The following is a 21,472-nucleotide window of genomic DNA, read 5'->3' on the forward strand; positions in this document are numbered from 1 at the left end:
TGATGGATGGATGGACCATGGGTAGATAAAGAACTGCCCTGATGGCTGCACCCAAAGTGTGGCCACAAGGATGATCAGAGGGCTGGAGCACCTCTCCTATGAAGACAGACGGAGAGACGTGGGGTTATTGAATCTGGAGAGGAGAAGGCTCCGAGCAGAACTCAGCCTTCCAGTACCTGTAGAGGGCCACAAGAAAGCTGGTGAGGGACTTTAGGATGTCAGGTAGTGATAGGACAGGGGGGAATGGATTCAGATTAGAGGAGAGTAGATTTAAATTAGATATAAGAAGTTCTTCACCATGAGGGTGCCCAGAGAGGTGGTGGAAGCCCGATCCATCCCTGGAAGTTTTTAAGGTCAGGCTGGATGGAGCACTGAGCAACCTGATCTGGTTGCAGGTGTCCCTGCCCATGGCAGGGGGGTTGGAACTGGATGACCTTAAAGGTCCCTTCCAACCCTGAAAATTCTGTGATCCCCTGAGTCTACCATCTTCTCTAAAATGAGACGTCAAAGGATGATCTGATAAAAAAAACCAAAATAAACCAACAAAAAACTAAACCCTTTTCATTAAGGGCTCCTCCTTAACTACAGTGGGAAAACCTCTCCAATTAGCTGTGGAAGTCTTGCAGATGTGAAGAAGACCCCACGGAGAGCCATGGCCCTTTAGTGCTCTTGATTCCAATGAGCCCCAGGGTGTTTCTGGTGCTGAGTCCATGATCCTCAGGCGCTGAGAGATGAATGAACAAACTGCTCCAGAAGTCAGAATGGAACCTGAAAGTACCTTGAAGCATTGATTGGCCCCACTGAGGGCCATTGCTGCCAGAGCCTCCCCGTGGCCTTGTTACAGCAGATCACTGGAGGCCATGATAGCAGGGAGGCAAAGGCTCTGTAAAGGTGGCTCTGAAGCCAAGGATTTTTCCTTATTTTATTTATTAATGAAGCAGTGAGGCCAAACTCTGAACCCCAGGCAATGGGAAGGCAGAGCCCATCCCTCACTTGTAGCTCAGGACTCTTCCTGGGAACAATGGGGTATGAAAAGGAGTCATAAAAAAAAAATCTCTAACGCATCCTGACCTCCCCAAGAAAGGGAAAGAAAGTCCAGAGCCTCAAGACAAAATTGCTCCTGGTAGACCTTGGTTGAGGCAGCTGCCACGTCTGAGGGGACAAAGCCGTTGGGTCCAGAGCCCTTGGCCACCTCTCCTGCGGGCTGCCCTACACTGTCCATGCCTGCAGCTCCTTCTTTAAACTGCTTTAAACAGGCTTTAAACTTAAAGGTCCTGCAGGGAGGGTTTTTTGCCCTTTGCCCAACACCCCCAATCAACAAGCAACAATCAGACTCAAGAGGTTTTAACCACCAGTTGTACCAGAGTCCTGCTTCTCGGCCTCAAAAGGACCTTCTGGAAAATGGCTGCAGGAAGGAGCCCCCAGCCCCACCCAGAGGAGCTGCTGTTTGCAGCGGGAGGGGAACCCAGGAGGGGCTTTTGTGCCCCCCACCTCAGGAGTTTCCCATCCCCACCCCCAGGCCACGGCCCCTGCCCTGCTGCGGGGCTCTGACACAGAGGGGACTTAGCCAGGATCCTGCGTGCTCAGGGGCTGCACAGAGAGGAGCCAGGAACCAACAGTTATTACTGTTATAAATGACCAGGACTCAATATTCTGTTAATGGTTTAATTATTTAATTAATAAAATTGCAATAAGCAAAACAGTGCTGGGTGTGTGGGGAGTCTCCGCTCCACTCACACGCACAACCCCTAAAACTCTGGAATTACCTTTTAGTGATTGCAATTCAGTGAATATTCAAAAGGAGGTGGGTTTACATACATATCCATAGGGATTACATCATTAATTATAATATGCATGATAGGTGGAGTCTGGGCAGAGTCGTCTTTTGAGGAAGTATCTGGGGGTTGTCAAGGGGTCTTTGGATGAAGTAAGAAGTCTTCCTCAAGCTTAAACTTTTTACCTTAATTTCACTGACTTCATTATCTTGTTACAAGGTGATATCAGACCCTAGCCATAACTTTCCTCTTATCATAGAATCACAGAATCATAGAATTGGCTGGGTTGGAAGGGACCTCTGAGATCATCAAGTCCAGCCCTTGCTCCACTCCCCCCGTGGTTCCCAGCCCATGGCACTGAGTGCCACATCCAGGCTCTTTTTAAATATCTCCAGGGATGGAGAATCCACCCCTTCCCTGGGCAGCCCATTCCAATGTCTGATCACCCTCTCCGTAAAGAAATTCTTTCTAATGTCCAACCTAAACCTCCCCTGGCACAACCTGAGACCTCTTGTGCCCTCTTGTCTTGCTGAGAGTTGCCTGGGAAAAGAGCCCAACCCCCCCCTGGCTCCAACCTCCTTTCAGGGAGTTGTAGAGAGTGATGAAGTCTCCCCTGAGCCTCTTCTTCTCCAGCCTGAACACCCCCAGCTCCCTCAGCCCTTCCTCACAGGAATTCTGCTGGATCCCTTCACAGCCTCCTTGCTCTTCTCTGGACCTGCTCCAGCACCTCAATCTCCTTCCTAAACTGAGGGGCCCAGAACTGGACACAGGACTCAAGCTGTGGCCTCCCCAGGGCTGAGCACAGGGGCAGAATCCCTTCCCTGGACCTGCTGGCCACGCTGTTCCTGATCCAGGCCAGGATGCCATTGGCCCTCTTGGCTACCTGGGCACACTGCTGGCTCTTGGTCACCTTCCTGGCAATCCAGACTCCCAGGTCCCTCTCTGTCTGGCTGCTCTCCAACCAATTTGTCCCCAGCCTGTAGCGCTGCATGGGGTTGTTGAGGCTGGAAGTCTCTCCAAGAGAGACAGAAGCTGTACACCTCTGCCAACGTAGAGTTTGGATTCACTCCTCTTCTTTGTGTGCTTGCAACCAAAGCAGCCACTTGAGAAAGTGCCTGAAAGGCAAAGAAAAAACCAGCCAGTGCTACACAGCCTTAAAGTGGTTGGAGGCTTTTCAGAGGTTCCTACCTCTGAAGCACATCACCTCCTGCAGTACTGAGAGCAGCAGTTCAGGAATGGAAGGTTCTTCCTTGGTGATCTGAAGTTACTGGGGACAAAAGCATCAAGTCCATGAAGACAAAGCAGGGAAGATCTCTGATGCCAGCAGCTCTCTGCCCTTAAAATATCCATCCCCCACACCCGCTACCACCTCTTAAGCACCTCTCTCAGCCTTCACAGAAAGCTGGAAAGGCAGCAAACCAAGGCAGAACCTGGATACTGCTCCTCAAGCCACATTTGTAGCTCTCCCAGCTGATTCAGATGGTTTTCAGCTCCAGCTGGGCAGTCAAACCAGAGCTGATGGACTGGCTAGCACAGGGGCTTAGAATCCCATGGGAGGAACGGAATGCACTGGCTGGCACTGTGCCCAGATCAAACTCTAGGACCTGACAAGAGGAGTCAACCTCTTGCAACCCCTGAAGCCAGGCACCAGATACCAACCAGTTCCCAGATGCCCACTCTACTTCCAAAGCTGTTGGAAGGTATTGGTACTAAGTGTACCAATAAAAAACACCAACCCTGCTGTACACTAGACCTGAACAGACACATGCATTGCTAATCAAGTGATCTCCAAATCCACATCAACACAAGTCCAGTTTCAAACACTAAGGCAAAGTCAGCCTCTACTGTTCAGCCATCGTTGCACGGGATATTTCTAAAATGAGAAATAAGGAACACTCATTGACCCAGAGGAGTTCAAATAGTCATCTCTGTTACAAAAGTCACCTTGGGCCTTACATCCAAAAGCCACCTCCTTAACAGCAAGTCCCTCCCTGGACAAAAGAAAACAGAGAACCTTTTGCCAGGGGTCCTACAAAGTCCAGAAATTAATCAGGACACAACTCATGTGCCGAATCAAAGGGTAACAAGAGGGGAAACTGAGGCAGACACTGACTTCGTCCAACGACCACCAGATGGGGGTCAAAAAGACCCCCAGAGACAAAGTGGGCATGTGTCTTTGAAGGCCTGCCTCTTCCAAGAACTAATAAACATAACCCAGCCTATTCCTAGAACAGTCATGAGTATGTATTAGAATAGTTATGAATATGTGTTAGAATAGTTATGAATATGTATTAAGGTATGGAATATAAGCTAAAAGATTAAACTTTATGGTGTGCGGAGTGTGAGTGGAGACTCCCCACGCACCCAGCGCTGTTTTGCTTATTGCAATTTTATTAATTAAATTAAACCATTAACAGAAGAATATTGAGTCTCGGTCATTTTTAACAGCATCAGCTTGAACTCTTTTTAGTAATTTAAGCTGACTGATCATTCAACACTAAATGAAACTACAGTCCCCAAGGAGCTTTCAGAAAGACCCATTTTCCTTCCTATTAATCCCGTCCTTGATTCTAGACTCTTTTACATTTATTTAAAAGCTCAGTCTCTTCAAATGCCAACATTTTTGAGATTGGCAACCATGATTTATGACATGCACAACAATCCTCAATTAATAAATTAAATTTAGCAAAAGAGACAATCTGTGAGAAACAAAAAAAAAACATTCTATAAAAAAGGAGAGCTGGAGAGCAAGTGGAACTGGCTAGGCACAGCTTAAGTTAAGCCAGTTGTGTCTGCAAGGAAAAAAAGGAGCACTGCTCTTGGCCCATATTGCTGTCTTTCCTAGACGGGCAGGAACTGCTTCAGCTCCATCTTAGAGAACTTCTTCAGTCCAGTGACATCTGCAAGCAAACCTCTGATCAAAGCCAGGCCAAGAGCACTACTTCAAAACTGGGTTGTAATGACTACACCTGAATCGTCTGGAACCTTGAATGGAATCAAAAGCTAAATACACCACATGTAAATATCTATTTATGAAACAGAGTTATTCTCATTGCGTATTTTATTGAAAAATTACAATTAAAACTAAGATTTATTTTGGACGTGTATGAACTAAAAATCAAGGAAGACACTTCTCTTCCCCATCAACAAAGAGCACTGGAATTTCCTCCGCTGGTTAACAATTTCTGACCAAATTCACCCTACAAAACTTTACAAATCACTATCAATAGATAGCAGAGAGGAAGAACTTCTCCTCAATTTGGGTAACAAAGGCAAGACAAAGGAAAGAGATCAAATATCTGTAGGAATAGAAACGCCAGTCCTGGTAGAACAGAAATATACAGACACGGAAAGGAACAGAAACACCAACACACAGTGCTGCCGTGCAGTCACTTTCCATATTTACATTTACTCAAGTCTGAGCCACAACCAGAGAATATTTACAATCATTTAGGTGCCCAGATCCAGTGCTTCAAAAATCTACTGCAATATTTCACTATCATCCAACCAGAATATCCAACACAGCAAGAGCACAGTGGTGGTGGTGCCTTACTGCCAGGGCTGCTTGGGGTTGGGAGCTGGTCCCAGCACAGCCTCCCTCCTCATCCATGCCAAGTTGAAAGCTCTTCCAGTGGGCAAAGATGCTGAGTCCTGATGCCTCTTGTGTGTTTTTCCCCCATGCAGGCAAGACACTGGAGGAGGAGAATGCGCAACACCCAGACGTCCAGCCCAAGGGGCAGTCTGGGAGCCCCAGATTGTTTTCTTTGCCCCACAGCAGTGTCGTGACCACGGTAATGAGGAGCCCCAGAGTGTCAAGGGGTCCTGCGGGCTCTGCTTGCTTCTCACTGCTCTCTTTGCTTTCTCTCCTGGCCTGCCATCCCCTTCCAAAAGGGCTGGGTTGACCTCCATGTCCTCCAGGCACACCTGAAGCATCCCTCCCCTGGAAACTTCCTGGCCCTCAGGGCCTTGGTGGCACTGTCAGAAGAAGAGGAGATGGTGAGCGAGGTGGAGTCAGGCAGAGCCACCTTGGCAGCCTGGGGCTGAGGTAGGGGGGTAACATGGTGGCTTGGGTCTGGCTGGGAGGAAGGGGGTGGCTGTCAGCAGAGTGAGCCCTGCTCCAAGCAGCACAGAAATTCTCTGCTTCCCCCAGGCCAGAAGAATGAGGTACAGGTCCCTGCTGGATGACATCCTGCTGTGCTTGAAGGATCCCTGTGCAGACAGCAGGGTGTCAGCCTTGCTCATCTTCCACAACTTAATGGGGCACCTGAAGAAGAAGGCCAAAGCCATTGCTTTGGAGAAGCTGGTGGAGAAGCTCCCACCCTTCTTTGATGATGTAAGGAGCCTGAGCTCCACAGAGGGGCAGAGGGCAAGGACTCCATGGGCAGCACTTGGGCATTTCCTCACACCCCTGGGCTCTCTCTGCTGGGAGGGCTGCTGGGTTCTGCAGCCCAGTGCAGCTTCTCCTTGGCAGGAGGAGGCATCCAGGCCTCCCAAGCCCCCTGAGCATCTCCCCTCACACCCACCCCACCAATGCCCCTGCTCACCATAGGAAGGGAGAGGCTGTTGCTGCACTCACCTTGTCTTTCTCTTTTTCCCATTTTCCCATTTTCCCTTTTTTTCCCTCCCTCCTTCCTTCTTTCTTTCTTTCTTTCCTTCCTTCCTTCCTTCCTTCCTTCCTTCCTTCCTTCCTTCCTTCCTTCCTTCCTTCCTTCCTTCCTTCCTTCCTTCCTTCCTTCCTTCCTTCCTTCCTTCCTTCCTTCCTTCCTTCCTTCCTTCCTTCCTTCCTTCCTTCCTTCCTTCCTTCCTTCCTTCCTTCCTTCCTTCCTTCCTTCCTTCCTTCCTTCCTTCCTTCCTTCCTTCCTTCCTTCCTTCCTTTTCCTTCCTTCCTTCCTTCCTTCCTTCCTTCCTTCCTTCCTTCCTTCCTTCCTTCCTTCCTTCCTTCCTTCCTTCCTTCCTTCCTTCCTTCCTTCCTTCCTTCCTTCCTTCCTTCCTTCCTTCCTTCCTTCCTTCCTTCCTTCCTTCCTTCCTTCCTTCCTTCCTTCCTTCCTTCCTTCCTTCCTTCCTTCCTTCCTTCCTTCCTTCCTTCCTTCCTTCCTTCCTTCCTTCCTTCCTTCCTTCTTTCCTTCCTTCCTTCCTTCCTTCCAGGAGTCCATCCAGGTACAAGAGCTTTCCATCAGCCTTCTGAGAAAGATGGTGGAGTCTGTGGAGGGGGGAGATGAGGCTGAGAGGGAGGAGATGAAGAAGAAAATCTGGAGAGCCCTGGTCCCGCTCTTATTCCATCTGAATGAGCAGACTGACAGTGTGGCCCAGGTAGGGATTTCAAAGCTGAACAGATTTTCAGGTGACATGGGGACAGGTACAGGTGACAGGTACAGATTTTCCAAGAGACATGGGGAAGGGAGACCTGATCCTCTGGTGGTGGCCTGGCCATCAGGGGTGAGGGCTGCTGGCAGTCAGCCTCTGGGAACCTCCAGGTTGCCCCACTTGTCCCAGTTGCCCAGGGCAGGGCAGAGATCTCCTTCTTCCTTGTGCCAGTCCTACCACTGCCTTCCTCCTCTCATCCTCCTCCTGCTGCAGAGGATGGCAGGGTGCTAGGGACCCCTCCCAGCCCTCCTCCTGCACAGGCCAGAGGAAGGATGGGTCCCTGCAGAGCCCCTGCCACAGACAATTAATGACCAGATTCCGTCCCGCCTGGCCTTGCCAAGAGGAGGGGGATGTCAGGGCTCCTTCTCCAAGCTGTGGTGCTGTCTCCCAGCTTCTGCTGCTTTGCAGGCCTCACAGGAAGCCCTCCTCACCTGTGCAGACCTCCTGGAGAATGAAAAACTCAAGCGTAGGGTCCAGAGAAAGGATACAAAGAAGATTGGAAAGCTACTGGTGAGGATGGGCCCCAGGCACCAGGGATGCCCCATGAGCCCAGGGTCTGGGTCTGCAGCTCTTCTTCACTGACCCTTTTCCAGAGTGGAACACAAAACATGGAGATCAGTCCCCCTTCCCCTTCTCCTTCTCCCTTCCTTTCCCTTCCCCTTCCCCCTTCCCCTTCTCCCTTCTCATTCTCCCTTCCCCCTTCCCCTTCTCCCTTCCCCCTTTCTCCCTTTCCCTTCTCCCTTCTCCCTTTCTCCCTTCCCCTTCTCCCTTTCCCTTCTCCCTTCTCCCTTCTCCATTCTTCACCTTCTCCTTTCCCCTCTCTTTCCCTTCCCTTGGATGGGCAGAGGGATGGCTTCAGCACATGGGAAATGGTCTATGCCATTTTCTCCAGTTGGAGCAGGACAGGAGGAGGCTCCCAGACCACCTCAATTTCTGCATGAAATCCCTGGCAGACACTCGGGCCAGCGTCAGGCTGCAGGCTGTCAGGTTCATGGGTGAGACACAGCCGCCAGGGCCTCTCCTTCCCCTCTCCTTCCCCAGGGCTGCTCTGATGGGATCTCTGTTCCCAGGGGTTGCTGTGCGGCGTCTGAGCGGGACCCAAGATCAGGAGAATCTGCGGAAAATGTGCAGGGGTGAGTAGGAGCAGAGCTATGCTGGCTGGGGCTGGTGGGGCAGGGGCCATCCCTGGCCCTGCTCCAGGGAAAGAAATGCCCCAGGGAAAGAAAGAAATGTTCCAGGGATTCAGGGATCAGGGGCGCTCGAGGCATTCCTGAGCAGCAGGAATGATCCCACCTCCTCCTCCTGGCCAGGGACAAAGAGGGATGGGGCTGGCATGGGAGGCTCTTTGCAGACAGAGGGGTTTCACCACTGCTCCCTCTTCTTCTTTCCCTTCAGCCCTCCACAGACTGGAGAAGGACCTGACCTGGAAATCCGGTCCCAGGCAGCTCAGACCTCGGTCTTCCTGAGATCCCTACTGAAGAAAGGAAGCCAATGGTACCGATGGATATTGTGCTGCTGGCTCTGAAGAGAGGAGCAGGGGTGAACTGGGGGAAATGGCTGCAGGTGAGTAAAGCTGGAACAACCAGCTGGGCCCCACGGTGTCCTCCCTTCACACAAGGAGCACCCAAAGTGTGCTGAGCACTCACAGACAGCAAGGAGCCTGCCAGAGACAATGGCTGTGGCTGCACAAGATCTTGACACTTGTGGGCTGTGGCTGGATGATTTGCCTGCCACATTGTCCCAATCTCCTGTCCCAAGCAGCACCAGGCTGTCCCTTGAACACCCTACACGTGCACAGTGCCTGTGGCAGCTCTGCTCCTGATGTTTTGGGGAGGACCTGGTGGCAATGGGCTGCAGAGAGCAGCCTGGTGCTGAACTTCCCCAAGAGGCTGTGCTGTCACTCATGGGGTTTTGTCTGCTGCTCAGCATCCAGGACCTCTGGAAAACGGGCTGAGGGCACATCTGGGGAGGGTCCCTGTCAGGGTTTAACACTGGCCCAGCAAATAAACCAAATAACAGATGGTCTCTAGTAACCCCCATCCCCTCCCTGATAAAGAAAGGAGAGCGAATATGGGAGAGAGGCCTATGGGTTGGAAACTAAACTACACAGCTTTAATGAAACAGTAATGATAAAAACCAAAAATCACTAAATATAGACAAACATACAGGAAAATTGATGCAACGTTCCTCCCCCCTTGCCCCCAATAACTCTCACATCACCACCGAGGCTGCAGGGCAGCCCTGGGAACATTTTGGGCTCTGGAAAAAGAAAAGGAATAAAGAGATCACACCTGCATCCCTCCTTTGTGAAGGGGGTCAAACCTGAGTCACCAGCAGTCAGGAGCTGGAGGCAGGAACACACAGATATGGGCTGGGATGGATCAGGATCACAGGCAGAGGAATGGATGGAATCCTCCCAGGATGATGAAGCAAAAAGGGACAGGGGAAGAAGGGGAATCAGGAAGGGGGTTGAGCCTTGTGACCCCTCAGATTTATATTGAGTATGAGGTGTATGGAAACCTGTGGAAACTGTGGTTTCTGTCTTACTCCTCACCAATATATGAGGAAAACTAACAACACCCACCAGAAGATTGAGAAATGAAATGCTACTGCTACTAAAATCTGGTGGAGTCAGCCCGGAATATGGTGGAGTGGTATAATTTCCCAAATTAAAACTGAAAGTGTAATTACCAACCAAGTATTTTATCTCTGTATTGAAACACCACTTCCCCGTGCACCATGATATCCATCAATATTGAGGACCATATTGCAACAATGGTTCTTAAGCAGCTCTTACGAAAAATAAACCACACAGTAACACAAATTGCAGCTGCAAAAATACATATCACATACCCTAAATACCAAAGGTAAGGCGTGATTGGTTTAATCTCCAAACCTGTGAAATTTCCAAAGAGCAAGGTCTGATTCCAGCTCAGCAAAGCCATTCTTCCACTGGTGTTGGAATTCAAACTCTTCAGGCAAATTGGTCAAAATTTAAACTGGACTAGAGCCAATTAGCTCAGGCCCCATGTCGGGCGCCAAAAAAAATCTGTCAGGGTTTAACACTGGCCTGGTAATTAAACCGAGTGACAGATGCTCTCTATTAATCTCTCTCTCCTCCCAGGTAAAGAAAGGAGAGAGAGGAAGGGAGAGAGATTGATGGGTGGGAAACTAAACTACACAGCTTTAATGAAAAAGTAATGATAAATAGGAAAAATTACTAAATGTATACAAATATACAGGAAAATGGATACCATGTTCTTCCCCCCTCTCCCGCAATAACGCGCACGTCACGACTGAGGCTGCAGGGCAGCCCTGGGAAAGTCCAGGCTGGACTCCTGGAGTCAGCAGCAGTCAGGAGCTGGAGGCAGGAACACACAGATATGGGCTGGGATGGATCAGGAGCACAGGCAGAGGAACGGATGGAATCCTCCCAGGATGCCAAAGCAAACAGGGACAGGAGAAGAAGGGGAAGCAGGAAGGGGTTTGACCCTTGTGATCCCTCAAATTTATACTGAGTATGGTGCTAACACCAGGCTTAAACACTCTGCACAGCCAGAGGCCTGGACAGCTACGTCCATCTTAGTGTTCCTCTTAAGGGGTTCCATCTGTGTGGACACACCCTTCGTCTCAACAGCAACAGCTTTCGCTTTTTTTGAAACCATTGCTGGCTGTGCCCTTCCTGCTTGCTCTGCCTGTGCCAACTGCCTCGCTAACTGCCGTGTCACTTTCCTGTTTGCCTCGCTAACTGCCGTGTCACTTTCCTGTTTGCCTGCTCCTGTTTGCCATGCTCCGGGTCGCTGGCGCTCCCGGCAGTCACTTAAATCCCTCGTGGCTGGGCTGGGTGCCGCCCCCTTATCACCTGATTGGCCTCACCGGAGACCCTGAAGCAGAAAAGTTATGCAGCACGCTCCCAGGAGTAGTTTGAATCCTTCTTGCAGATGTTGTGCTCAGTTGTGACACAGCAGCATAAGTGGATGCAGAAGGCAGACCTAGGGAAGTGGAAGTTGAAGTTAACTGAGGTTTAGTTGTACCTCAGCTGAATCACTTCTGCACCAGCCTGATTTCTTGATCTGAGAAATGTGGAGCTGTTTGTCTGTTGAGATCCTTTGTTACTGTGACTTCATTGTACCTCTAAAAGTTGTCGCCTTAAAACTGGGGAAAAGGTGCATATCTTCACAGCTGATAAGGGGGACACTCAGTACTTTTTCTTGAAGTGAGCAACTTGCACAGGCTCTGAAGCTCCAGGGGTAGCTCCAGCCAGTTGCAAGATGACTGTAGTGTTCAAACTGGTTATAAACCAGTTCCATTTGGCGTTTGGTAATTCAGCCCAGTGTTGGGCAGGCTTGTTACCTGTTTTGCTCTGAGCTCATTCTGACATGGGCATTTGGAATGGTTTTTTTCTCGCTGAGATGCCTCCCAGCTGGTCTCTGACCTCTTCTTCCTGGGCGGGTCACTGATTTCACACCCCAAAATCCTCCCGCAAAGCCACATTCTTGGTCATGAGGAGTGTGGCTTTTTTTCAACCTGGTACCTCCTAATCTTTATCCGTAGAACGCCTGCAGGTATCAGACACAAAGAGTACAGTGTATGCTCTGGTCTTCATTAGAGCAGTTCATCATTTTGAACTAGAAAATGTCAAGTGATGAGGTTTTTTGTCCAACAGTTATCTCTGTAGAGGTAGCATGAGCTCTGGGATGCAGTGGAAGTGGGAATAGGGATGTACCTGTGTTCAGTTGAATCCTCTATGATGTTTTATATGGTAGTCATCTCTCTCTTGTGAGAGCTGCATCAGCAGGATGCAGGTAGGATATGAGGTGTATCAGGACGTAGATAAAAGCCTTATCCTTAGAAGAAGCCACCTAAAAAGGGTAGAATAGCATGCAGAAGACCTTCCCAGGTATTTTGGGTTCTTATGTCCTGCATGAAGCAGATCAGCGTAGCGTGAAGTATCGAGTCAGACACTTGTCTTTAAAAGGTACTTATGAGGTGGCAATTTTTGTGTGGAATGTTTGTCTGGCTTTGAAGTAAGGCAAGTTTTATTTTCATTGGGTTCTGACTTGATAGAAGATCCATGAAACTTTCTTTGGAAGGAGTTCCTCTTCTCACACCTTAGTATTTCTTCAAAACCCCTATTGAAAATAAAACCTAAAAGTTTAAACTCTTCACCCCTCATTTCATCAAACCGTTTTTTAGTAAAATAGGGAGCAGAAGGGGAAGGTTTTTCAGCTTGCTACTTGGTTGGCCACACAGCCTGAGTAATCTTTGTATTTCCAAATGTGCTGTTGGCCACATTGTGAGGGATTTTGTGCTGCAAGTAATAAAACTTTATGTGCACACACTACCTGGTCATGAAGCATCTCTTCAGACACTGAGTGCAATATGAAAGGGTCAGTTTAATAAAATAAATTCCCTAGCTTCAGTGTAGTATTTTGGGAAATCTGAAAATGTTTTCAGATGTGCTGGTGGTTGAACAGGCAAGTTTACTGACCTTCTAGCTTCTGAGAAAGAGAACTGCATCCCTAGCTATAAAAGAGGCATCCAGGTTTCAGGAATTGCAGCTTCAGTTGTCAGTCACACTTCTTTCAGTTATGCATAGAAAAAAAATCACCATTCCACCAGCACATTTATAGAATTTATTAAGTAGTTTGTGTCAAGCCACTGAAAACATGCTATGAATAATCTGGGAAACAAAAAAAAAAAAACAAACCAAAACTACAGTTGCTTAAAAAGGAAGTGACGGGGTGTTGATGGTGAGTTTCAGGAAATGGTGAGGATAAGGGAAAGGTAGGAGATAGAATATAGCACATAGCAGTGACAGAGGGGGATTCCTTCTTGTTTGTTTGTTTTAATTGCTAACGAAACCATGGGAGGGATCAATTGAAATCCTTCCATTTTCTTGAAGGCAAGACCAAGTTGAACACAGTGTTTTTGGCTCTCCTGGGTGTGAGTACTGCTAAAAGGAGAGCTTGCTGGCCCCCAGGGACCGTCTGTGAAGCTGCGGGATTTGGGCACTGAGTGGGATCCTGAGTGGGATCCTAAGTGAGGAAGTGGGATTGTAGCCCAGGTGACTTTGTAACTTTGTTTTGTCTCTGTGTTAAATGTTAATGCTGTGGGTATGTGTGTGTGGGAATGAGACCAAATGGAGCTGTGAAGTGAGTATCCTTTTATCCCGGGAATGAATGTTACCTGATGTATGCTCTGAAATGTAGAAACTGTGAAAAAGGGAAGAAAAAACAAAAACCAAAAACCAAAAAACAAACAAACAAAAAAAGGGAGGCGGGAGGGGGTTGAGTTTTATTACTGGGAAGTGGGCTTCACTTGCTGTAAGTGTAAACTTTGGTCTAAATGGGACAGTCAGTGGTCAAAGACCAAAGGTGTAAAATTTTTATGGATTTGGAAGTGAACAAAGTGAGTGTGTGCTACATGGGGATTGTTGCTGCGACCTCCTTTATGAGATCCTTTGTAGGAAGAGCAAAAATGTGTGGTGGTGGAATTTAGTGACGGTGATTGTTACCACCTGAGCTGTTATTTTATGTTTTGATTGTGAGGACAGATCAGCCACTACTCATGGAGGTCCCAGGACTTTACAAAAATGTCAGGAGCAGCAGTTAAACCTAACAACAGATGCTGTCTATTAATGCCCCTCCCTAATAAAGAAAGGAGAGAGAATAAGGGAGAGAGACTTATGATTGGAAACTAAACTACACAACTTTAATGAAACAGTAACAAGGAAACAATTACTAAATCTATACAACTATCCAGGAACGTTACTAACTATATACAAATATACAGGAAAACGATCCCACCTTCCTCCCCCTTTTCCCCCACTAACTCTGACAGGGCAGCCCTGGAAGGTCCAGGCTGGACTCCTGGAGTCAGCGGCAGTCAGGAGCTGGAGGCAGAACAGGGCTCTTCCCAGAGAAGAGCTGCACCTCAGCCGGGCTTAGCGGCGCCAAGGTCGCTTGGTGCTTCCTGGTTTTGCCTTCACCCTTACACAGCTCAGAATGAAGGTGGTCTGAGTTGCCAGGCACCGGATGGAGGGTGTGCTGTCATACTTGAGGTGCTGAAGTGCTGTGAGCAAAAGAAAAAGAGAGCCCAAATGAGCCGCAGTGTCTGCAGAGCCATCTCCTCCAGCCCCCGGCAGCCCCTTTGCCCTCCAGGAGAACAGAGCTGCTGCAGAGGAATGCCCAGCATGCCCCTGCCATCTTCCCCTGCCCCTGAAGCATTTCTGTAGAGCAGGGCCTGGCATGGCAGCACCCTGCCCAGGCTCCGTCCCCTGCCCCTCCAGCCCCGACCAGCACAGCTCTGCCCCTGCTCACCGCTGATCGTCTCAGACAGCTTCTGCTGGCTTTGGCCCCGCGCAGCAAGCCCTGGGAAGAAAGAGAGAGAGCGTCTCCGGTGTGCTGCTCCCCCCCCAGCACACTCCGCCCCAGCACAGCCCCCGGCCCGGCCGCCTCGGCTGCACAACCTCCTCCCCCCCCGCAGGGCTGAGCCCGCGAAAGACCAGGAGTGACAGGGTGGCACTGGGCAAGGCGGCCACCAAGCCCCCCTGCGTGGGCAGGGCTGGCAGAGGGAGGCCAAGGCCCTGGACGGGGCAGCCATGAGGGGCTCTGGCAGCCACACGGCTGCTCCTGGTGCCAGGGCAGCAGTGGGGGCTGGGGCCAGGCTGCCAGAAGAGGGTCCACAGGGGCTGTGGCTCACCGATGAACCTGATGGCCTCCATTCTCACGCTGGCCTGAGCGTTATGCAGGTACCCCAGGCTCTGATCCAAGTAATCTTCAGCCCTGGTCCTGTCCTGCAGCAGCTGGAGAGAGCGGGAAGCTATGGGCATGTATCCCAGTCCTTCCTCCCAGCCCATTCCCCTCTCCCAGCCAGGAGCCTGTGGGACTGAGGTGGAGAGGGAGCCCCAGGGGTGCCAAGAGAGACCCCCGTGGGGTGCAGGGAGGGGAGAGGGGCCTGGAGAGGAGCCCCTGGGGGCTCTCTTCTTGAGGACAGGGAACAAGGATGCAGCTCCAGGCTGTGGGCTCTGGGCTGCAGCAGGGCTGTAGGGGAGGCAGAGTTGCAGAGCCCACAGCCCAGACTTTTTCCTCCTCCAGCCTGAGGCTTGCGGGTTGTCCTCACCAAGCACTCTCCAATCCTCCACATCTGCTCTGTCCGCACCACGTGTTGGAGCTGTTGCCACTTGAGGAACTCTGCGGCATCAAGGAGGGCTTGGCTGGAGGCCTGCACAACAGCACAAGTTGGGAGATGGCAGCACGGCCTGGGGAAGGAGGCCTGGCATCCCCCTCCTTCTTATCTGCCTTTCTTCCTGCCCTGATCCCACCCCTAGGAACCTGGGACATGGTGCCCTGGCCCAAAGAGCTGCGGGGCTCTTCCTGCAGCTCTGCTTTGGAACCTGTACCTCGGCCACGCTCTGGGTGTCGTCACTCATGTGAAACCAGAGCGGGAGCAGGCCCCGTCGCACTTGGTTTCTCATCTGCCTCTTGCACTTCCCCGCCACCTTCTTCAGCAGCTCAGTGAAGAGGCTGATGGAGATCTCCCTCAGCTCGCTCAACAGCCCCTGAGGAGAAGCAGAGCGGGACTTGAGCAAGAGCAGCTCTGCCCATGGTGAGCCTGTTCCCAGCTGGCAGAGCCCGCAGGGTTCAGAGAGCAGTTCTCAGGGAGAAGCTGAGCTGAGCTGCAGAACCCGGAAGCCGTCCGTCCATCCATCCATCCATCCATCCATCCATGCCTCTGAAGGGCTCAGGCTCCCACAGCAGCCTTACGTTGTCAAAGAGGGGCAGGAGCTTGTCCAGCAGCTCCACAGCGATGGAGCTGGCCTCCTCCCTCGTCAGTTCCCCCATCACTTTTCTGCAGATCCTCAGGGCCTTCAGTTGAACATCTTTGCTGCCCTGCTGCAGGACCTCCAGCAAGTCCATCAGGAGCACCTTCATTTTTCTCGCCTGTGTGAGTGAAAAAGCAGTTTCCATTTGGGGAGAAGATCACAAGTGCCTCCTGGAAATCTCCCCAGGAAGCCACCAGGCCCCACCGTGGCAGGGAGGGCGTTTGGCTGACTCCCAGCCCCTGCCTGCCCTCCAGAATGCCCTGCTCACCATCTCAGGACTCTCTGACAGCGTAGCAACGCCGCTGAGCACCAGCGAGAGCATGGCCTGGCTCCGATGCCTCAGGAACCTCCAGAACTCGTAGGTTCGGGCAAAGTGCTCCTCTGGCAAGTGAAGGCTGGCCAGCAACTGAAAGAAACCCAGCAGTGAGGGATGGGCAGAGCTGGTGGAGCTCCCCACACCGTGCAGCTCCTGCTTCCCCCGGGCAGCTGAGGACGAGGGCACGGGGGCTCTTTCTGGGAACTCACAGCCAAGCAAGAGGTGTCCTCCCTGAGAGTGCAGAAGAGCAGCTTCTGCTTCCTCTGCTGGAGCTGCTTGAGGAGCTCGGGCACAACCAGATCCAAGGCCAGGGGCACGGAGAACATCACCTCCCACATGTCCAGGCCAGTGCTGCAAGCCAAAGCCCTCTGTCAGCAGGGCTGCCTCAGATAAAGAGAATAGAGACCTTTTGGGTACTTTTGGGGCCAGTACCTGTTTCCTGGTGGAGCGTTGTCCAGCAGCAGCCTGACTGCCTCCTCAGGGCACTGCTCAACCATCTTGAGAAGCAGCGACCGCACCCCCTGCCAGGCTGACTCCGAGCTGATGAAGCGCAGGTTCTCGTAGATGCAGCTCATGATCTTTGGCATCTGGAGGGGGGGACACGGGTGAGGATGGATGGATGGATGGATGGATGGACACATGGAGGGAGGGAGGGAGGGAGGGAGGGAGGGAGGGAGGGAGGGAGGGATGGTGCTGCCACTGGAGTGCAGCCATTCCCTCAGCTGCCCTTCCCAGCCCACTCTGTGGCCTGCAGGTGCCTGAGCCACCCAGGTCTGGGAGGGATGGAGGGAGGAACAAGGGCTGAGAGGGCTGAAGGGCAACCCAGGCACAGGCCACTCACATCCACCAGCCAGCAGTCAGAGTCTCCTGTGATCCCGTCCACCACGCTTTTGATCATCTCCTTGTCATACATGGTGAAATCCTGCATGCCCTCAATGATTCTGAGGATGAAATCTGTTCTTTCAGAGGGCTGGAGATACTTGGCAAAAATCTTTGGGAGGAAGGGAGAGGGCAAAGACACGTCAGCCGGAGTGCCCTGATGGGGTGGCTTAGCTGGCCCAGGTGGGAGGTGCCCAGCAGGGATGGTGGCAGCAGTGCCCATGGGAAAGCTGGCAGCAGGGGCTGCAGCCCCTGCCCATGGGAGGATGAGGAGAGAGGACCCCCAGGGTGAGCAAGGAGGTTTGGGGGGATGGGCACAGGGTGCTGCTGGCCCTACAGACACCCAGGGCTTGCTGGTGGCCAGGAGGTCTGGAGCTGCTGCTGCTGCTGGGATGCTGAAGGGCAGCCCTGGCATCATCTCTGCTCGGGGACAGCGAGGCCACGCCAGCTCCCCTGTTTCTGGTGCCATTGCCGACACACGTCCTCTGCTGATGCCCTGGACAAGGGTGGCAGCAAGGGGGAAGGTCATTACCTCAGTAACATTTCTGGCAGTCTCCAAGCAGGACGGGACAGCAGTCTGGAGTTCCCAGTTCTCCTTGAGCTTCCCATGGTCCTCGGGCAGTGTTGTCACTGAGCAGGGCAGAGACACAGGAGAGGGTAAGATTCAGCAGCTTTGCAGGCAAGCTGAGCACATCCTGACAAGAGCTTGGAAGGAGGAATGGCTGAGGAGGGAGGTGATGACCCACGGCCAGGGGAGGAGGTACTGGACAGCAGTGTAAGTCAAGGTGGAGCTGCCTGCAGTGTCTGCATGGGAATGCTCCTGGGCTGGGAAAGCCCAAGGCCTCCAGCCCTGAGGCAGCCCCACAATGAAACCATGGCTGGAGTCATGGTGCAGGGGGCAGGGCTCCCATGGCTGGAGACCCCCCAGGGCAGGGGTAGAAGCTCTTCAAGGGAGGTGAGGAAGAGGAGGAGTGGGGCTGCCTCCTCTTGGAAGAAGCAGAAGCTCAGCTCTACGGGACCAGCAGCAGCCTGGGAGAGAGTGTGGGGCTGAGGAGCAGAGGAGAGGCACTGCTGGGGACATGGTGATGCCCCCAGCAAGCCCAGGAATGGTCGGTCTGTGGCAACCCCCGGGGAGACAAGCAGACCCCTGGGGTGATGTTGGTGTGCAGAGGGATGCGGCCCACCACAGCTTCTCTTACATTTTTGTCGCTTTAGTATGAAGAGGGAACAAAGGGCGTCCAAAGCCATGGCGCTGGTGTCATCGCCTTCTTCCTTGAAGGACAGGAGGAGGACGAGTTGTCCCAGCAGCCGCCCGAGGTTTGGGATCTGGAAGTCCCTGCTCTCCTCATTTTGAGCAGCCTGGGTGAGGGAGGCAGAAGAGCAAAAGGGTCTCCCAGAGCAGAGAGGTGGGGAGAGCTGCAGCGGTGTGCAGGGAGGGGGAGATGGCCTGGCTGGAGGGTGCCGGGTCCTTACATTCTCTGAGGAATACTCGGTCAGGAGACGGCTCAGAATCCTGATCCTGCCCACCACCCTCTTACGCACCTCGGGTCTCAGGCAGTTGCACGAGCTGATCAGGAGCTGGGAAGAGAGAAGCCGCTGGTGTGCCCTGGGAGCAGCCACCCCCTCCAGCAGAACCAGCACCGCTCCACTCCTGGGCTGGACTCGCTCAGTCCATCAAGGCTCCCTCTGCTCTCCAGCAAAGGCTGGAGTGGGGTTCCTGCCCCTGGGGTGCCCCACAGGCTTGGGACAAATGCCCCCCAAGCAGCCTTGTGGCCAGGCAGGAGGCAGATGCCACCCTCTCTGCAGCCACTGTCTGCCAGAAAAGCCTGGCAAGCAGCCCCTGGTTACCCCAGGCCATTGGGCACCCCCCTGCAGTCTGCTCTCTCTCAGGTTGGCACTGGTGTGAGGACCATCCATCCATTCACTCATTCACTCCAGAGAGGACAATCCCTTCCCTCTACCCTTTACACGTGCCAGACCTGGAATATAATCTGCAGCAGCTCGCTGACTCTGGAGGCAGGACAATTCAGCACCAATGCCTCCAGCAGGGTGTCTGTGCCTTCCATGGTCTGCAAGGAGGACAAAGAGCTGTGGTCTGGTGTCTTCTTCCTTCCTGCTGTCTCTGCCAGCCCCAGGAGACTGAGCTGAACTCCCGGAGAGAGCCAGGGACAGACAATCTGCTGCGTGCAGAGCAGCCTGTGGCACTGGCTGTGGCACTGTGCCCACGGGAAGGGCACACAGGAGGGAGTGAGGGTGGGAAAGTCAAGCCCGGCCCCTGCCCTGCCTTGCATCTCTGCTCAGATCCCAGCAAAGGGTGGCCAGGGAGCAGACCTGAGGGACTGGGAGCTCCTGCAACTAAGCCAGCACTTACCTTGTAGTAGACGGTGGGTTTCAGGTTCCTCATTGTCTCTTTTGGAGGAAGCCAGAAGACACTGGAGAAGCAGGCCTCGAGGAGGCTTTTCTCTTTGCCCTCCAGCACTGTCCCCACCGTGCTGCAAAGAGAGAGGGTCCAGTTGGACGCTGGTGCTGGGAGCAGTGCCTCCAGGCCCTGTGCAGGTGGACAGGGTCCCCCCTCTGGGGCAGAGGTCCCCAGGAGGGATGGGCAGGTACCTCAATTTGGCGATGGCCAGCATGGCAAGCCTCCGCACTTCTGTTTGCATTTGGAAAGGGGGCTCCTCCTCCAGCACCATCTGCAGAGTACAGAGAGATGGGACCTGGCAGCAGCCCTCACCCAGTGCCACCAGACCCTCACCCTGCCCAAACTCTGTCCTCACAGGGTGCTGGGGCCCTTGTCCCTTCCTTCCCCAGCACTGCCAGCTTCCCCCTCACCTTGATGGTCTCTGCCAGTCTGTACCCGTGGCAGAAGATCTCCATGCCCTGTGTCGAGCCAAGGATCTTTGCACATCCACACAGGGCACAGATGCATTTCAGGAACCTTGTCACCTGCTCCGTGTCCTGGCAGGCAGTGGGCAGAGAGAGAAACAGGGAGGCTGAGAGGGGACACACACCTCCAGCAGCCTGGCAGCAGGCAGCAGAGCCCCTGCCAGCAGCACCCGGCATGGCCACCTCAGGAATGGCTGCAGTTACCTTTTGCGGGCTCCTGACAAAGTCCACGATGAAGTCCACCGCTTGCTTTAATCTCTCGTCTTTGTAGAGAGGCAGCCAGCTGTCATCTAAGAGAGGAGGAAAGGAGAGGAGAAGAGGGCAGGGGAGCTGTAGAGAGGGTGCGGTGGTGGCAGGAGAGAGTTGAGGCAGGAGCTCTGCCCTCCCCCCAGCCCCATGCCCACTCCCCAGGCCCCCTCTTCCCGTCCATGTCAGGGCTGGAGGGTGCCCAGCAGATGGGCTGCAGTGCTGGAGCACAGCATGGTGGGGAAGGGAACCCCCCCTCTTTCAGCGGGGCAGGAAAGGTCCCCGTCCCACAGCCTGGATGGCTCCTGCTGCCTCTGCCTGCCTCACTCACCGACCATCAGAGGCTGCACCGTGTTCTCATCCCTGTCCTCCTCCACCATGGGGGGGCTGGGGAATCTCTCCGCCATCCTGTAACGAAAAAGGAAAAGGGTTGGAGTGGGAAGGGGGAAGCTTGGGTCAAACCCCTTGGTACCGTTCGGCTGCCGGGGCCAACAGGGAATGACGTGGGCTGTGCTCCGGGGCTCCTCGCCAGCTCCTCTCCTCTCCCGTCGCTGTCCTGCCGGACAATGAAGACCCCGCTGACCACCCCGAGGGAAGTAGGGTGCCACCAAGTGATGTCACAAAGGACCCCAATGTGATCTCTGCCTGTGCCAGATAAGGGCAAGACAATCGGTGTGCCAGGAGCTTGGGGACAGGGGACAGCAAGCTGCAGGTGGCAGAGGCAAAAGGACCTTTAGTCCCTCCTGGCCAACTGGAAGGGGGAGATTCCCCCACTTTGGAAAGTTTCAAGTCTCATGTCCAAGGGTTGGACCAGATGAGGTCCCTTCACCCCTGACATTCCATGATTCTGTGATTCTGTGAATGATTCCACAACTCTAGGATTCTACGATTCTGTGATTCTATCATTCTATGAATGATTCAATGATTCTGTGATTCTGTGATTGTAAAAATCTGTGATTCTATAAATCTGTGGTTCTGTGATTCTGTGAATGATTCCATGATTCTATGCTTCTATAATTCTATGGATCTATGATTCTGTGATTCTATAAACTTTGCCTTTGCTCTGCCCTCCTGGTGCTGCTGCCAGGAGAAACCCAAACCTCAGCAGGACGTGGTCCTGCAGAACCTGCTCTCGGTGAGCCTGCTCAGGCAGACATTGGACCAGATGGGCCTCACAGGTCC

At 52.7% G+C, this 21,472-nt stretch overlaps 3 protein-coding genes across 8 annotated transcripts in view; 1 reads left to right on the top strand and 2 right to left on the bottom strand.

Moving 5' to 3' along the window:
* Positions 1–5,934: 5,934 nt before the first annotated feature.
* LOC139790675 (maestro heat-like repeat-containing protein family member 7) lies at positions 5,935–8,605 on the top strand. Its single transcript, XM_071732545.1, has 6 exons — positions 5,935–6,108; positions 6,921–7,085; positions 7,548–7,649; positions 8,032–8,134; positions 8,210–8,272; positions 8,535–8,605. The coding sequence occupies exons 1-6, from the start codon at positions 5,935–5,937 to the stop codon at positions 8,603–8,605; spliced, it is 678 nt and encodes a 225-aa protein (XP_071588646.1).
* A 5,267-nt stretch (positions 8,606–13,872) lies between these two features.
* Positions 13,873–16,075, bottom strand: LOC139790701 (maestro heat-like repeat-containing protein family member 7). Of its 2 annotated transcripts, XM_071732576.1 has the most exons (6): positions 15,908–16,075; positions 15,544–15,702; positions 15,264–15,365; positions 14,844–14,946; positions 14,462–14,512; positions 13,873–14,213 (listed from the first exon to the last, which is right to left on the bottom strand). In XM_071732576.1, exons 1-6 carry the CDS (start codon positions 16,073–16,075, stop codon positions 14,086–14,088), a joined length of 711 nt encoding a protein of 236 aa, XP_071588677.1. In that variant the 3' UTR covers positions 13,873–14,085. The 2 variants fall into 2 exon arrangements, with proteins under 2 accessions (XP_071588677.1, XP_071588676.1); XM_071732575.1 differs by lacking the exons at positions 13,873–14,213; positions 14,462–14,512 and having other exon boundaries at positions 14,859–15,365.
* The window catches only part of LOC139790699 (maestro heat-like repeat-containing protein family member 7), a 90,843-nt gene continuing 85,393 nt past the window's right edge, over positions 16,023–21,472 (bottom strand). For all 5 annotated transcript variants that reach the window (XM_071732567.1, XM_071732565.1, XM_071732566.1 and 2 more), the window contains one exon: positions 16,023–16,633. In XM_071732567.1, coding sequence (XP_071588668.1) covers positions 16,124–16,633 — 510 coding nt within the window. In that variant the 3' untranslated portion in view covers positions 16,023–16,123. The remainder of the gene's footprint in view (positions 16,634–21,472) is intronic.

Source organism: Heliangelus exortis, unplaced genomic scaffold, assembly GCF_036169615.1.
Source record: "Heliangelus exortis unplaced genomic scaffold, bHelExo1.hap1 Scaffold_131, whole genome shotgun sequence".
Lineage (NCBI taxonomy): Eukaryota > Metazoa > Chordata > Aves > Apodiformes > Trochilidae > Heliangelus > Heliangelus exortis.

What these genes read in the sequence shown, in the direction of transcription:
- LOC139790675 (XM_071732545.1), top strand. Translation starts at nt 5,935, where the DNA reads ATGAGGTACAGGTCCCTGCTGGATGACATCCTGCTGTGCTTGAAGGAT. An exon ending in TCCCACCCTTCTTTGATGAT is followed by an intron (nt 6,109 to 6,920) that starts GTAAGGAGCCTG and finishes CCTTCCTTCCAG; the next exon opens with GAGTCCATCCAGGTACAAGA. An exon ending in AGACTGACAGTGTGGCCCAG is followed by an intron (nt 7,086 to 7,547) that starts GTAGGGATTTCA and finishes GCTGCTTTGCAG; the next exon opens with GCCTCACAGGAAGCCCTCCT.
- LOC139790701 (XM_071732575.1), bottom strand. Translation starts at nt 16,075, where the DNA reads ATGAAGGTGCTCCTGATGGACTTGCTGGAGGTCCTGCAGCAGGGCAGC. An exon ending in TCCTGCCCCTCTTTGACAAC is followed by an intron (nt 15,703 to 15,907) that starts GTAAGGCTGCTG and finishes GCTTCTCCTCAG; the next exon opens with GGGCTGTTGAGCGAGCTGAG. An exon ending in ACACCCAGAGCGTGGCCGAG is followed by an intron (nt 15,366 to 15,543) that starts GTACAGGTTCCA and finishes GCTGTTGTGCAG; the next exon opens with GCCTCCAGCCAAGCCCTCCT.